A 12,681-nucleotide genomic window follows, 5' to 3' on the forward strand; every position below is an offset into this window, starting at 1 on the left:
CTTATAAATACCTATTATGTCATTATAGGTGTGTTTCTACACTGAAATAGGTTATTTCTCTCAAATTCCAAGCCCCTATCCATTAGCAGAATTTCTTCTGCTCTGAGAGGTTGTATGATTTAACTATTTTGACAAAGGGTCTTAACTGATAGTTAAACCAGAACAAACCTGTGCATTAACCAGACAACACACATTCCTCTCTTCCCTCTAACTAACACGGATTTTCAGCACTGCTATGTCAGTGTCATTCCCAGGAAAATCAGAAAACAGCAGTACAAGTTGATATTGGCTCCCTCTTTGCAGGCACCAGGAATGTTCCCCTGTGTTGCTACTGCCACTCCTGCCCAGTAGGAGACAGGTCACTTCCCAAGCCATGGAAAGTGAGAAAACTCTATCCCTGTCCTAAGAGAATTCCAGTCTGTACAGTGTCTTTATTAACTTCACTTTTTGGAACTTCCACCACTTACTAGTAAAAATCCCAGGAATGAGGAAGGCCACATGATAAACCATACCAGAGAAGGTATTATTATTATTTTTAATTTTTACAAGTATAAAAATCCTGTACATTTGACAAAAACTTTTAAGATCTGTCAGGAAACTGCTGAGCCGCTCCATTTCCTTTCAGTAAGAATCAGACATTAGGCAGCTGAATGGTGTGTCACTCATCTGACCAAACACACTGGCCTTGAATTGAAATACTATATGCCAATTGAGTATTCTGGTCCAACTCAGTTGAAACAAAAATAAAATTAATAATTTTCTGTTCAAATATGCAAACTTTTTTATGGTTCAGCAGTTCAGTAAAATACCTCACTTGTTAACTGGTACAGAAATGCAGGGAATTTCTGTACACTTTTTCTACAAATACACATGTACAAGGAAGGAGCAGTCTTAACTTATGACAAGTTCTTAACATTCAAAATATAATATGATTTTAGCTCTCCATATGGGCATATCCTTGTATGTCAGACAACACACCAGTGTCTTCTTTTTAGGCAACAACAGTAATAAAACCAATGGAGCTGCTGAAGAGGGTTACAGGTTAAACTCTGCCAGCCACCATCCGTATTACTCAGTGGCCAACAACCCAAGCAGAGCAAAATGTAAACTACCAATTTACTTGTCAGAGGTATCAACTATCCTCAGCCAGAATCTCAGGATATTCCTCCCAGAACTGGTCCCCAATGATATCACAGTGCAGAGGAACAACTTTAGTCTTAGTCCGGGTCACTTCCACTTCCTTTTCTTCTGCTTCCTTTGGCAGCTTTATTTTCTTCGTGATGATTTCATTAACCTGAAAATACAGCTGACACATTAGCAGACATATAAGACTCCAGAGGGAATTCACAAATGGACAAGAAACAAAGGCACAACAAAAACAACTATCAGCCTTTTATCATACCAGAGTCTGAACATAGCATCTTTTGAAACAGTCTGTTCTCAATTCAAAGACTTAATAGTGAGCAGTTGAAGCTGCCCATCATCATCACATGGCCTAAAGAAATTACCTGCAAATTCACATTACTAAGGATTCAAGTATCCTTGAATGAAGCACAATATGTACTTTGGAGTTATGTAAAGCAAAGAGGAAACCTTGCTAATGTCTACAATTACCAAGGAAAAATATGTCTAAGGAACAAGTGGACTGTATTTCCAGGTGGGAGCATCTGTCTGCTCTAGTTAGTTCAAATGAACTAAAAATTGTTAGCCAAAATTCAAATAAAAAAGGATTACAGGTTTTTTTATGTATAGAAGACAAAAGGCTGAGCAAGTTATGGAGAACTCTTAGTATAGACAGATGGAACACTATTTCTAGATAAGGTCTCCTAGCACAGGACACTAAGGCCATAAACATTTATGATTTTCTGGGGTTTCATCTCATAAAAAAACATAGGACAGGAATTTTTTCCACTAATTCTGGATCATCCTAGAATGATGAACATTTCCAAGCTACTTTTAAAGCAGAAAAGGACTAAGTGTACTATGAACTGAGCTACATTATTGAACAAAAGGTTGTAATTCCTTTGCCATGGATACACTTGGGACCTAATTCTGGGAAGGGCCTGGCACAGGCCCCAGTGATATACATAGTCATCTGTCGATACATGTTTTATCTAGTTGGTCATAATTTGTATCTAAGCCAGACTTCACAGACTAATTTTTATATTATATTCCTGGAAACAGATATCTCAAAGATATCTCCAAAACAATTAGTCATCTTACACATCATTACATGGCAAATATGGTTAGTTAGTTAGTATTTATACCTAGACAACCATTTGAGATACATCTGGTGATTTTACAGTGTAGCCTGTCTGCCACAGTGTAACTATTTAAAACATGAGCAAGAAGCTAGTGGCAATAGTTTTTTACCTTCTGCCATATTAAGACAGTTCCTTTTCTATACATCAAAGGTTCATTGTTGTAGTTTATGTTGAATTCAGAAAATAAGATTTCATTCTTATCTCCAGCCAAAGTTCCCTGAGAAGAAACAAAAAGAAAAATACTCTTATAGATAATAACCAAAACACTGAATCTCTAGGGTAGAAGATGGGTGAATATTGAAAGACTGAAATTTTGCAGGTTTTTCACCTTTAAGTCACAAGGTTCAATTACTTCTCTCAACAGAGGAATTAATTCCAATTGCCAAACAAGTATTAAAACTGAGAAGTTTTTTATTACATTTTCAAGACAAATAGAAGAAAGTCAACAGACTCCAGGATAAAACAGAAATAATTTTCTGAAGTCTACACAAGGAGACAAAACACAACAAAAGGGGCTGGGAATCAACAGTAGCTGAATTCAGCAGTTGTACCTTGTACATTTGGATACTGAACATTTCATGACACTTCTAAGATTTCTGAACTTGCTAATTAAGAACTTAAAATCCTGTTAATAGTTGACCAAAAATACATTCTTTGCTAATGATACTAACATCTGTGCAATTCAAGAAGATGTTTGAATCTACACCCACAAAATTATTACAGACAAGCCAGCCAGGGCTGCTGGGCAGGCAAGACACTTTACAAATCTTATGATTTAATTTGTAGCTGGAAAAAAACATGACCTCAGAAGACTCTTACCCGGAGCCTGTCCTGTGCTTCCACTGGTGTCAAACCACTTCGCTGTACAAGCATCCAAAACACTGTATTATAAAGGTTATTAATATGGCCTACAGAAAACATACAGAAGAGCATGAGAAAGATTATTTGCCAAATTTAAGTGCCTACTTAAAAAAAACAGCTTTATTTCCAGAGTTGTACCCAAGATACAGCCAAGAATAATGGGGAATTAATATAATCAGTGGCTAGAGAAGATACAAAGTTTGTGACCCATTTTTAAGGTACTGCATATCAGAAGAATGACTAGAATAGACAGATTTCATTGTAACTCTGAAAAGGGAAGAGCAGGGGGTGAAAGATGTTTATGTGTAATGTGAATTATCTTCACTTGAGCAACAGGGGCTACGTACTGACAAAAGCCTAGAGTGTAAACCCAATGCTCTGTTCTAGCACAGAATATACAACACTTTTGATTAGTAGCCCGTGTGAATTTAAACATTCACATCTCTTCATTACAAAATATTACCTTGGCTAAACCAACTTGAAACATAAAAATGAATAAATTAATTCTATTAATAGTTATAATATTTCCAATGCTGAAACCGCAGCAGGCAATGCCAACCGCAGGTGGCAATAAATGTAGTTGTAGCTTAAGACTCAGAATTTCAGCCAACATTTCTGTAGCCATACAAAGCCCCAAACAATTCTAACATTGCTTATTTATTTAAAACTACTACCCTACCTGCTGTTCTTTCACTGACAGCTATATATACAAATTCACTGGCAGTAAAGGCATTTCTAGTCAGAGGGGAAGAGAACTCAAGTGCATGAATCTCTGTTTTCTAGACACACTTACAATCTGCTTGCCTCCAGCTGAGATAGTCCTTCAAGTTCTGGTTGCTGGGATACAACACAATTCGTCCATCAAATCCTGGTGGGTACAGAAGTTGCTGGTCCTTAAAGTAATCCTTCCAGTAGAAAACATAACTTGAGGCAAACTGGGAGACCACGTGAGTCATGAACTTACTTGCAAACACGGAATGAGAGAAAAAAAAGAAAGAAGTACATCAGTATGGTTATATATCTGAGGTATTAGTAGTGATAATTCTGGTGGAGAGCAGCATTTCTTAAATAATGGCCCAACAGATCAGCAATGGCACAGAGTCTTTTGAACACCAGAAGTTCTGAGAATCAAGCAAAAGCGTTTGGAAAATGTAACATTTTGTTAATATAATGTTTGTTCTAACAATGTTTATTTATAAAGTTTGTTTTATCAAACTTTGTTTTTAAAGCTCTGTATTACTGAACGTATTTTCCTGGAAGATCATATGCTAAGAGTTCACAAGAAGAACCTGAACTAACTGCAGTGTGAGTACCAGCTCTCCTCCTAACCCCTGTGTGTAAGTAAAGGCAAATCCAAGAACTACAGGTCTGGAGAGAGGTGTTAAAAACAAGTTCACTTCAGTATCAAAGCAGCTGTTACCTTGCTCTTCTTTTAAACCACCTGGTCTTCTTTTTAAAGACAAAACTATATTCATCACTCTGTCCATAAGCAATAGCAATGTCCTCCAGTTCTTGCATCACTGTCTGGGCACACCTGGTCATCAGCTGCAGGGCACGGTCATCATTTGGCTTCTTGAACTCATGCTGCTCAGAAAACCTTCAAAGCAAAAATGGTTGAATAAGAATCCCTTTAAAAGGTATAAAATGCTAACCCATTCATTTTCCTCATGTTTTCTTTCTGTGAATATTGATTTCCAGCACCTTGTAAATATTGACAGAGAATTCCCCCCAAGTATGGAAAAAAACCAAACAAAAATCCTCTTTTGATATACGCTGGATAACCCATTCGCTTTCCCATCAGTATCTCACCCTAACCAGTCCTTTAAAACAGCTGGTTTATGCATTTTGCTTGAAAAAGGATGACAAATACTACTTTCTGGATAAACTCCTTTTATCCTAGGGCACCTAGGAAACTCAGTCCAATACAGGCAACATTATCAACTAACTTATCAAAGTTTTACCAGAACCAGAGATCAAATCCCAGCAAGAATCTGTGTCATCTACGAGCTGAGGGAACTGTGTTCTATTTATCCCAAGGGAAGGTGAACACCACACAGACACTGACTGCAAACACCAACGCACACTCCTGTACCAACTGCTGTCCCTTCCCAACACATTCAAGGCACTGGGACACCATTCCCCCACCACCTGGCCACATGAAAACAAAACCCCATTCGTAATTCTGTGCCCTGGAGAGACCCAGTAAAGGTTCATTGGGATCAGGGAGGAAAGGAGGATCTGTAACTCCCGCACCTGCAGGACAAGCATCTAAAACACTGTATTATAAAGGTTATTAATATGGCCTACAGAAAACACAGAAAAGAATGTGAGAAAGACTACGGACCAAATCTAAGCGACTACTTAAAAAAAAGCCTGCTTTATTTTCAGAGTTGTATCCAAGACGCACATAACGGGGAATGATGGGGAATTAATATAATCAGCTACTAGAGAAGATACGACGTTTGTGATCCGTTTTTAAGGTGCTGCATATGAGAAGAATGACTAGAATTAGATTTCACACGGGTCATGCAGAAACAGTCCAGCGCAACGCAGAGCATCACCCAGGACCCTCTTTTCGGCCCAGCGCTCCCAGCCCGCACCCCCCGCGTCCCCGGACTGCCCCTCACCTGTGGAAATTGCGGCCGTCCAGCCGCACCACTATCCAGCAGTCGGGCAGGCAGGTGTCGTCCGCCTCGAAGTCCCGCACGTACTCGAACTTGCTCTTGGCCATGGCGAGGCCGCGCCGCCCGCCCGGGGAGCCGGTGCCGCGCCCGCCGCCCGCCGCGATGGCCGCGGCCGCCCGGCAGCAGCGCAGCATGGCCGGCACGGAACCGGAAAGCGCCGCCGCAGAGAGCGGCCCCGAGCCCTTCTGGGCGGCCCGGAGGAGCGCTCGGTGGTGGCGGCGGAGGGCGGAGCGCGGGGCGGGCGCGGGGCGGCTCCGACAGCGGTGCCCGGGGCGGCCGCGGGGGACGGGTGGTCGGTGCGGCGGCACCGGCGGGCAGGGGATGAGGGGTCGGTGCGACCCCGCCGGCGCTCTCGGGATGCGGGGTCGGTGCGGGCCCAACGGCGGCCGCGGGGTGCGGGGCCGGTGCGCGCCCCCGGCGCGGGGCCGCGGGGAGCGTTGGCGCAACGGCGGGCGAGGAACGGCAGCGGGATGGAGCGCAGGACCGCCCGGCACTGCCGCCTCCGCACCCGGGCCCCTCACAAGTCGCCCCCCAGGCACAGGGAAGTCGTGGGTCCCCTCAGGGGGCTGCGCGTCAAAGTGGAGGAGCTCCAGCCGCAGGATCACCCCGGGCACAGCGCAGGAGTGCGGGAGGAGGGCACGTGCTTCCCGGCTGCGGGGACCGTTGGAAAGGAGGCCCGCGGAGCCATCCGGAGAGAGGAGGACCGCGAAAGGGGCAGCGGTGACAGCCAGAACGAGAAGATGCTGGGGCACGGTGGGAGTGGGAGTCAGCCCTGGAGAAGAGCTGCTGTCAGAGTGGAGCCCCCCAACGTGACCTTTGAGGCGCGCCCAGTGAAGGTGGAGAAGAGCGATTCCCCAGTTGGATCCATGTGCAGACCTGGTCCAGCCGGCCCCGACGACCGCGAGGTCCAGCAGTGTGAGAAGCGTGGGTGCCCTCCTGAAGATCAGAACATCCCGGTTGTGTTTCACCCCTTACCTTCCAGGTCCCACGTACAGATCCAAGGTCCTCGGCCCTCACAGCTGATCCGTGTGCCGGTAAAACAAGTGCCACTTCAATTGCAGCCTTTAGTGCAGACTCCAAAGATTGAAACGAAAAACATTCCCCTCACTGTCCTGCCCTCCGATTCAGGTATTACGGTCAGAGAGCTTGCAAGGGTCCAGTTAGTGACACATGAGGTGACAGGTTATCAGGAAGGAGAACACAATTGGAAAGGTCATATTAGAGAACTATCCCTTTGGATAGGCTGGAGTTAGCACAACTCTCTTACAGAGCATAAGACATTAACGTGCGGGAGCACAGAGTTCTGCAGTAGATTGTTAAAATTAATGCAGTTTTGTCTACCTGCTCCCTGGCTACATGAAACCCCCTAGAACAGTGTTTGGAATTACGTTGAATTGTGATTGCAGGTTTAAGATCAGAAGTCTGGTTGATTTTTAAAGCTATGAAGCATTCATACACCTCTGAGAAATCTGGGGCATGTTAAGTGAAGAGCATTTTGAAACATCTGGATTAGAAGCTTTTTTTGAAAATATCTAGGCTTTCAAAAATAATGACTTCAAGTGAGGTCTTAAAGACTCCAAGACTTTTGCCCTTTATTGATGATGTGATAGAGTTAATTTCTAAGACTTTTTCAGAGAGGAAAGTGCTTGCTCAGGGATCAGTTGTAAGAGGTCTAGGGATTCATCATGTCACCAGCTCAATTTAAATGCAGCCTGTGTTTACAAAGAGTCATGTAATAGTCTTTTGGGAACACAGGTTCCTCCAACAAAATGAGTGTCCAAATCTGAGAAAAGAAAAAATGCACCAAAATCCAACCAGAAACCTGGAACAACAACAACAACCTCAGCTGAGAAGGCAGGGACTGCACAGGTGTGGGACTGAACAGCCCTACCATCCTTAGATCTGGTCCCTGCATCCTTAGGGCTTTGGTTACAGAGTTCTGGTGGTGATAACAATCCAGCCAAATGAAATCCAAACTAGTGTATTAACAGTCCTATGTTTCTTGGGGGTTTTTTGTGTGTTTGTTTGTTTGGTTTGGTTGATTTTTTTGGTTTTTTTGTTTGTTTTGGGGTTTTTTTTTGTTTGTTTTGTTTTGTTTTGTTTTAATAAATAATATGTAACAAAAGCCAGGTAAATGATTCCTTCTGCAGTGACCCAGTGAAGGTTAGTGGAGGATGATCCCTAAGCCTTAGTTATTTTTTAGGAACTGCTCTCCAAATGTGCACCAAGTTTCATCTGTTCCAAAGCTCTAGTGAATCTGTTGCCAAATATCCTTTGGATCTACTAATTAATATAACCTGTAGTGCTGTATTCCCTGAAAGATGATCTTCTTTCCTTGCCTTGTTGCACAGGTATGCCAGATACTCCATTTAGCAAGACCAAAAGTGGCCGTGTAAAGCGTCCAATGAATGCATTTATGGTGTGGGCCAGGATCCATCGGGCTGCTGTAGCAAAAGCTAATCCAGGTGCCAATAATGCAGAAATCAGTGTTCAGCTTGGTTTGGAGTGGAGCAAACTGACTGAAGAGCAGAAGCAGCCGTATTATGAGGAAGCTAACAAAATAAAACTGAGGCACAGGGAGGAGTTTCCTGGTAAACATTTTATTTATTTACCTAAACGCTTTAGAAGTGCAAGGCTTTTTGAAAAATGCATCTCTTACATTAGAGCAAGTAATAGAGATGGGAAAAAATTACAAATATTTCAAGTACACAGTCCTTTTGTGTGCCTGAAACTGTATAGATTTTTTTAAAGTATCCAGAACAATGGTGCTTAAACCACCACAGCTCCAGCAACTCTTCTGAATGCTTTAGTAGTCTAGTGGGCAGATAGTGAGTTTGTTGTGAACATGGCCTGCTGCATCATTTTCCATGCTCCAGAAAAAGCTGCCCAGGTGGCCTGTGGTGACATATGCATCCGTTCCTTAAAAGCAGGAAAGGGAAATGCCACAGGAAGCACAAATGGCATTGTATTCTGTGGGATTCTCCAATGTGTAGACTTGGGGTTCTCAAATAATGGTGTGGAAGATGTTGTTTCTCAGCCTTTTGTCAAAAGGGTTAAAAATTTGTATCCCTAACAAATTAGTTGCTCCATAACACACAGTTCAATAGAACAGAGCGTAAGTACTCTAAAGTATAAGTACTTTTTAAAAGCTTTTGAGATACTGGGTGTCATGATCCTTTCTCTGTTGTCATAATCCTGCTAGTTCATGATTATGGCTAATCCTGGTAAACGAGATCTGACTAATCTGTCATAAACGTCCCTCCCCACTTCTCTGTATTTCTTTGTCTCATGAGCAGGTACTACTTGGTAACATAGAAACAATGCCCAAATATGTCTATTTTATTTTCATCTTGCATAAAATTCCCCATTTGCCAGCTGACTGAAAAAAATGGAGTATTGCCATTGACTGTGGGAGCAAGTTTTGGACTAGTTTTATCAGATACTTCAGAATTACAGATACCATAGCTTTAGATAAATAATGAAACCATCTAAAATATTGGGTGTCTGCATCTTTTTTCGTCTCTGACAGGTTGGGTTTATCAGCCGAACAAAAAGAAGTGTTTCCCACCATCTCGCTCTGCTGTATTTTCTGGCACTTCTCAGAGTACCATCGCTACAAGCTCAGCTGGCCCTCGTCCCTTCCCATCACCTGTTTACTCTTTTGCCAACCCCAATGTTAAGAACAGTATTGGACATCCAGTCTGTGAGTTTTCAGTAGTGACTTATTTAAAAAATTCAGAATTTACCTGTTGTAGTAAGAGTTTGTATTTACAAGGGCACGTAGTGACAGAGCTCTGGCTCTGTCAGTCTGTGGATAGTGGATTTCAACAGCAAATAGCTTAATCCAGGCAATGGCATTTTCCTCTTTAAGCATCCTGATAAGGACTGCTCTCTTTACAAGGAGACAAGAAAATGAAATGCCTGTTCATGCTGTGTGGTAATATTTGGAGATTTTTAAAAGAGAACACTCAACTTTGTTCTCATGAAGTTCTGAGTTAGTGATGTTTGAAAACACTCATTCAATGAGTTTTGAAATCTTTCCCTATAAAGGCAGCCCTGTTGACATGAGGTGGGATTTGAAACCGTACATTGAAGTTTGTGCTCTGCAAAACATTTCAAAGTGAAATTGTCTAGTGGGTACATTCACTGGTGAGAGAAGAAAACATATAGGGTATTAGGGTGTTTTAATTGTTGCTTCTGCTTCTCACCAGGCAGATTTGTTATAAATTTGGCTCATTCCAACTCAGTAGACTTGTGAGGTCTTCTGAGCTTCAGGCATTGCAAGCACACTCCAACCCATTCTGTGGCCTTATTAGGACAAGACACAGCCCTCAGCAGCCCCACAGTCCCATCACTCACTAGCCAATTCCTTCTTTACTTGGGTTTCTGTGAAAGGAAGCTTGAACATGCGGGCTTCAAACTTGTGTGTCAGGACACATGTAGGCCATGTAGTGCAACGACTGTGAGTTCCAGGGAAGTGGTTGGGGGAAAACGATTCAGGCTCTAGTGTGGTTTGCTACACTGCTGTTTATAAAAACTCTTGCTGTATTCATGTCTGATAAATAACTGTTTTGTCTTCTAAAGGTGAGTCTCCTGCTATTCATCTGCCAGCTTCTTCCAGTCAACATACTCGTCCAGTGACTCTTTTCCAGACCACTGGTGCAAGCACCACGTCAGCACCAACCCTGCCCCTGCGCCCTGTAATTTCAGCACAGCACTTTGCTAAATCTGCTCAGACAGAAGCTTTTGTATCATCTGGGCTCAATTTCTCTCTGAAGAGACCTGCACCCGTTTTCGCTGAGAGTTTCAGCAGAAACTCAAGTAACATCACCACCACCAATGGCAGATTTTCTGTCTCTAATAGTGACACCATAGGGATTCCTATTTTTCCTAGAGCAATACCTCTTCCTCAAGTTACCCCTTTTATTCCCACACCTACCTATGTGTCTGCTCCCATCGTTCAACCAGCCAATCTTTTTGGAGGACCTCCTCAGTTTCCATTTTGCCACCCTTCCTTTGTACCTGGACCTCGCTGTTTCCCCCCAAGGTAATGAAACCCTTCATTTCAACACCAGTAAGAACAAATGCTAAAAGGCAGAGAGTCTTTTGACTTGCAGAAAGCAGATGGAGCATTCAGAAGGAAAGGAGTTCTTACCTTCCTGTAGCTCCTGTGTGGTGGGACCTGCTGGCCTCAGGCTGCTCATAATATATGCCCTGTTATTGAATCTCCATAATACTATTGCAGTAATTGGCACTCCCAAGACCACAGAAAACAGAAGTATCTCCTTTCCACTTTATGTATTTAAGTGCAGTTGATTTTGACAGAAGGGCATTAGCTAGGGATAGTGTATATATATTTTGAAAATGGTCAGATAGAATTAAAGTAGATGTGTGAGATGTCTCCTGGGTCCTATGATTGCAGCTGCCATAACTGCTAATATTTCTGAAATCTCGATGAGTGCAACACAAGACATTCCTATTTTTTGAGGTCCTTTAAAGAAACACAGGACACATATTCCCAAAATCACTAAAAATGAGCTTTGCTCAGGCCTTGGTCTCTGAAATTAGATGGTTTTGTGAGGCCTCTGAGAAAGAGGAGTGTTATAAGTTCACTGTCCTCTAAACTCATTTCTTGTATACAAGGATCATGATTTCTGAGTTGCACTGAGAGTGCAAACGTGTGTTTTACTATTCTGAATATGTTGGTTAACTCACTGCAAGGTGATCAGATGCTGCTTTATTAATGATATTATTTTATTGATAAAAACAGCGGGGTTTATGTTTGTTCTCAAAGAAACCTGATGTGTGTATGAGGTTGAAATGAGGCTTTTACCTCATATGGAATCTGGACGATTCTTGTTATGGCCATAGTGGTTAAATTAGGCATGGTTTTAAAGTTTGAATCAACGGGATAAGCTTACCAACACAGAACATCAGTGTCATTCTGCAGCCCAGGCAGTCTGCACTTCTGAAAGCCAACTCTGAATCTCTTTCATTGCAGCACATTCTCACTCAGACCTCCATTTGGCTACGGGAATTTCTCCAGCTCAGTGCCTCAGTGCTTCAGCTTTTATGAACACAGGAACCAAAGACAGGAGGTGATATTTTCAGCCGTGAGTGAAGACTATCCGTTTAGGAGATACTCAGAAGAAAATATACACGGGGACCAGCGCATCTGTGAGAGCCCTGAAGTGGTGCCCTGTCAGAGCAGCTGCACCAAGGAGCGGTCTCTGAGCCCCCTGCCACAGCTGGATGTTGAAGTGGTAGAGGAAGTTTTGCCATCCTCCCCCTCTACTCCCTCCAGCACTTACATCATCAATGTAACTGATAGCGATGAGGAAGAAGATGTAAAGTTGTTTCAAGTATTGTAATTTTTAAAGCAAATTATAGTCCAGAGAAATATTATAGAATGGGAAATAAATGTTTTCCTCAGCACTACCTTTTCAGTCAGTGTGTTCAGTGGGAAACCCATGTGGCTTCAGCGAGTTGCACAGGTCATTTTGAAGAATTTGATGAGCTGTTTGGAATTTGAGAGCTTACATATAGACCTGGGGAGGGTAAATTGTAATTCATGTAACAGACTTCTGTGCAGCTAGGCTGGACATTCCTAGAATGATGAGCTGAAGTAATTTTTTCAGACAATTCAGGCTACTAATATTAGTTAATATATGTGCTTGTGTGTATTTACAATTATGAAAATCCAAAGAAATATGGGAAGAGCTGAAAGCCATGGATGGAGAAGTCCATCCATGCTGGGCTGCCATGGAGAGGACTACAGTGCTTCACATGTGCAAACACAGTTAAAAAGATGTGGTGTGTCTGCATATAGAATCTTCTACCATCAAGTTCATTTGCCTGTAGGAATGAAGCAA

The 12,681-nt window shown here is 42.6% G+C and overlaps 2 protein-coding genes across 3 annotated transcripts; one reads left to right on the forward strand and one right to left on the reverse strand.

The window, feature by feature from the left end:
- Nucleotides 1-521: 521 nt before the first annotated feature.
- On the reverse strand, nucleotides 522-6,164 carry THG1L (tRNA-histidine guanylyltransferase 1 like). Of its 2 annotated transcripts, none has more exons than XM_064671923.1 (6): nucleotides 5,753-6,164; nucleotides 4,546-4,722; nucleotides 3,919-4,088; nucleotides 3,084-3,172; nucleotides 2,374-2,481; nucleotides 522-1,306 (listed from the first exon to the last, which is right to left on the reverse strand). In XM_064671923.1, exons 1-6 carry the CDS (start codon nucleotides 5,941-5,943, stop codon nucleotides 1,133-1,135), a joined length of 909 nt encoding a protein of 302 aa, XP_064527993.1. In that variant the 5' UTR covers nucleotides 5,944-6,164; the 3' UTR covers nucleotides 522-1,132. The 2 variants fall into 2 exon arrangements, with proteins under 2 accessions (XP_064527993.1, XP_064527994.1); XM_064671924.1 differs by having other exon boundaries at nucleotides 522-1,294; nucleotides 5,753-6,149.
- Nucleotides 6,165-6,242: 78 nt separating this feature from the next.
- Nucleotides 6,243-12,247, forward strand: SOX30 (SRY-box transcription factor 30). The gene is made up of 5 exons (XM_064671922.1): nucleotides 6,243-6,937; nucleotides 8,161-8,400; nucleotides 9,339-9,512; nucleotides 10,394-10,856; nucleotides 11,811-12,247. Exons 1-5 carry the CDS (start codon nucleotides 6,280-6,282, stop codon nucleotides 12,178-12,180), a joined length of 1,905 nt encoding a protein of 634 aa, XP_064527992.1. The 5' UTR covers nucleotides 6,243-6,279; the 3' UTR covers nucleotides 12,181-12,247.
- The last annotated feature ends 434 nt before the right edge of the window (nucleotides 12,248-12,681 follow it).

Source organism: Pseudopipra pipra, chromosome 15 (assembly GCF_036250125.1).
Source record: "Pseudopipra pipra isolate bDixPip1 chromosome 15, bDixPip1.hap1, whole genome shotgun sequence".
In the NCBI taxonomy this organism is placed as follows: Eukaryota; Metazoa; Chordata; class Aves; order Passeriformes; family Pipridae; genus Pseudopipra; species Pseudopipra pipra.

What these genes read in the sequence shown, in the direction of transcription:
- THG1L (XM_064671923.1), bottom strand. Translation starts at nt 5,943, where the DNA reads ATGCTGCGCTGCTGCCGGGCGGCCGCGGCCATCGCGGCGGGCGGCGGG. An exon ending in TGGTTTAAAAGAAGAGCAAG is followed by an intron (nt 4,089 to 4,545) that starts GTAACAGCTGCT and finishes CGTGTTTGCAAG; the next exon opens with TAAGTTCATGACTCACGTGG. An exon ending in AAGCACAGGACAGGCTCCGG is followed by an intron (nt 2,482 to 3,083) that starts GTAAGAGTCTTC and finishes GTTTCTTCTCAG; the next exon opens with GGAACTTTGGCTGGAGATAA.
- SOX30 (XM_064671922.1), top strand. Translation starts at nt 6,280, where the DNA reads ATGGAGCGCAGGACCGCCCGGCACTGCCGCCTCCGCACCCGGGCCCCT. An exon ending in TGTCCTGCCCTCCGATTCAG is followed by an intron (nt 6,938 to 8,160) that starts GTATTACGGTCA and finishes CTTGTTGCACAG; the next exon opens with GTATGCCAGATACTCCATTT. An exon ending in CCTCGCTGTTTCCCCCCAAG is followed by an intron (nt 10,857 to 11,810) that starts GTAATGAAACCC and finishes CTTTCATTGCAG; the next exon opens with CACATTCTCACTCAGACCTC.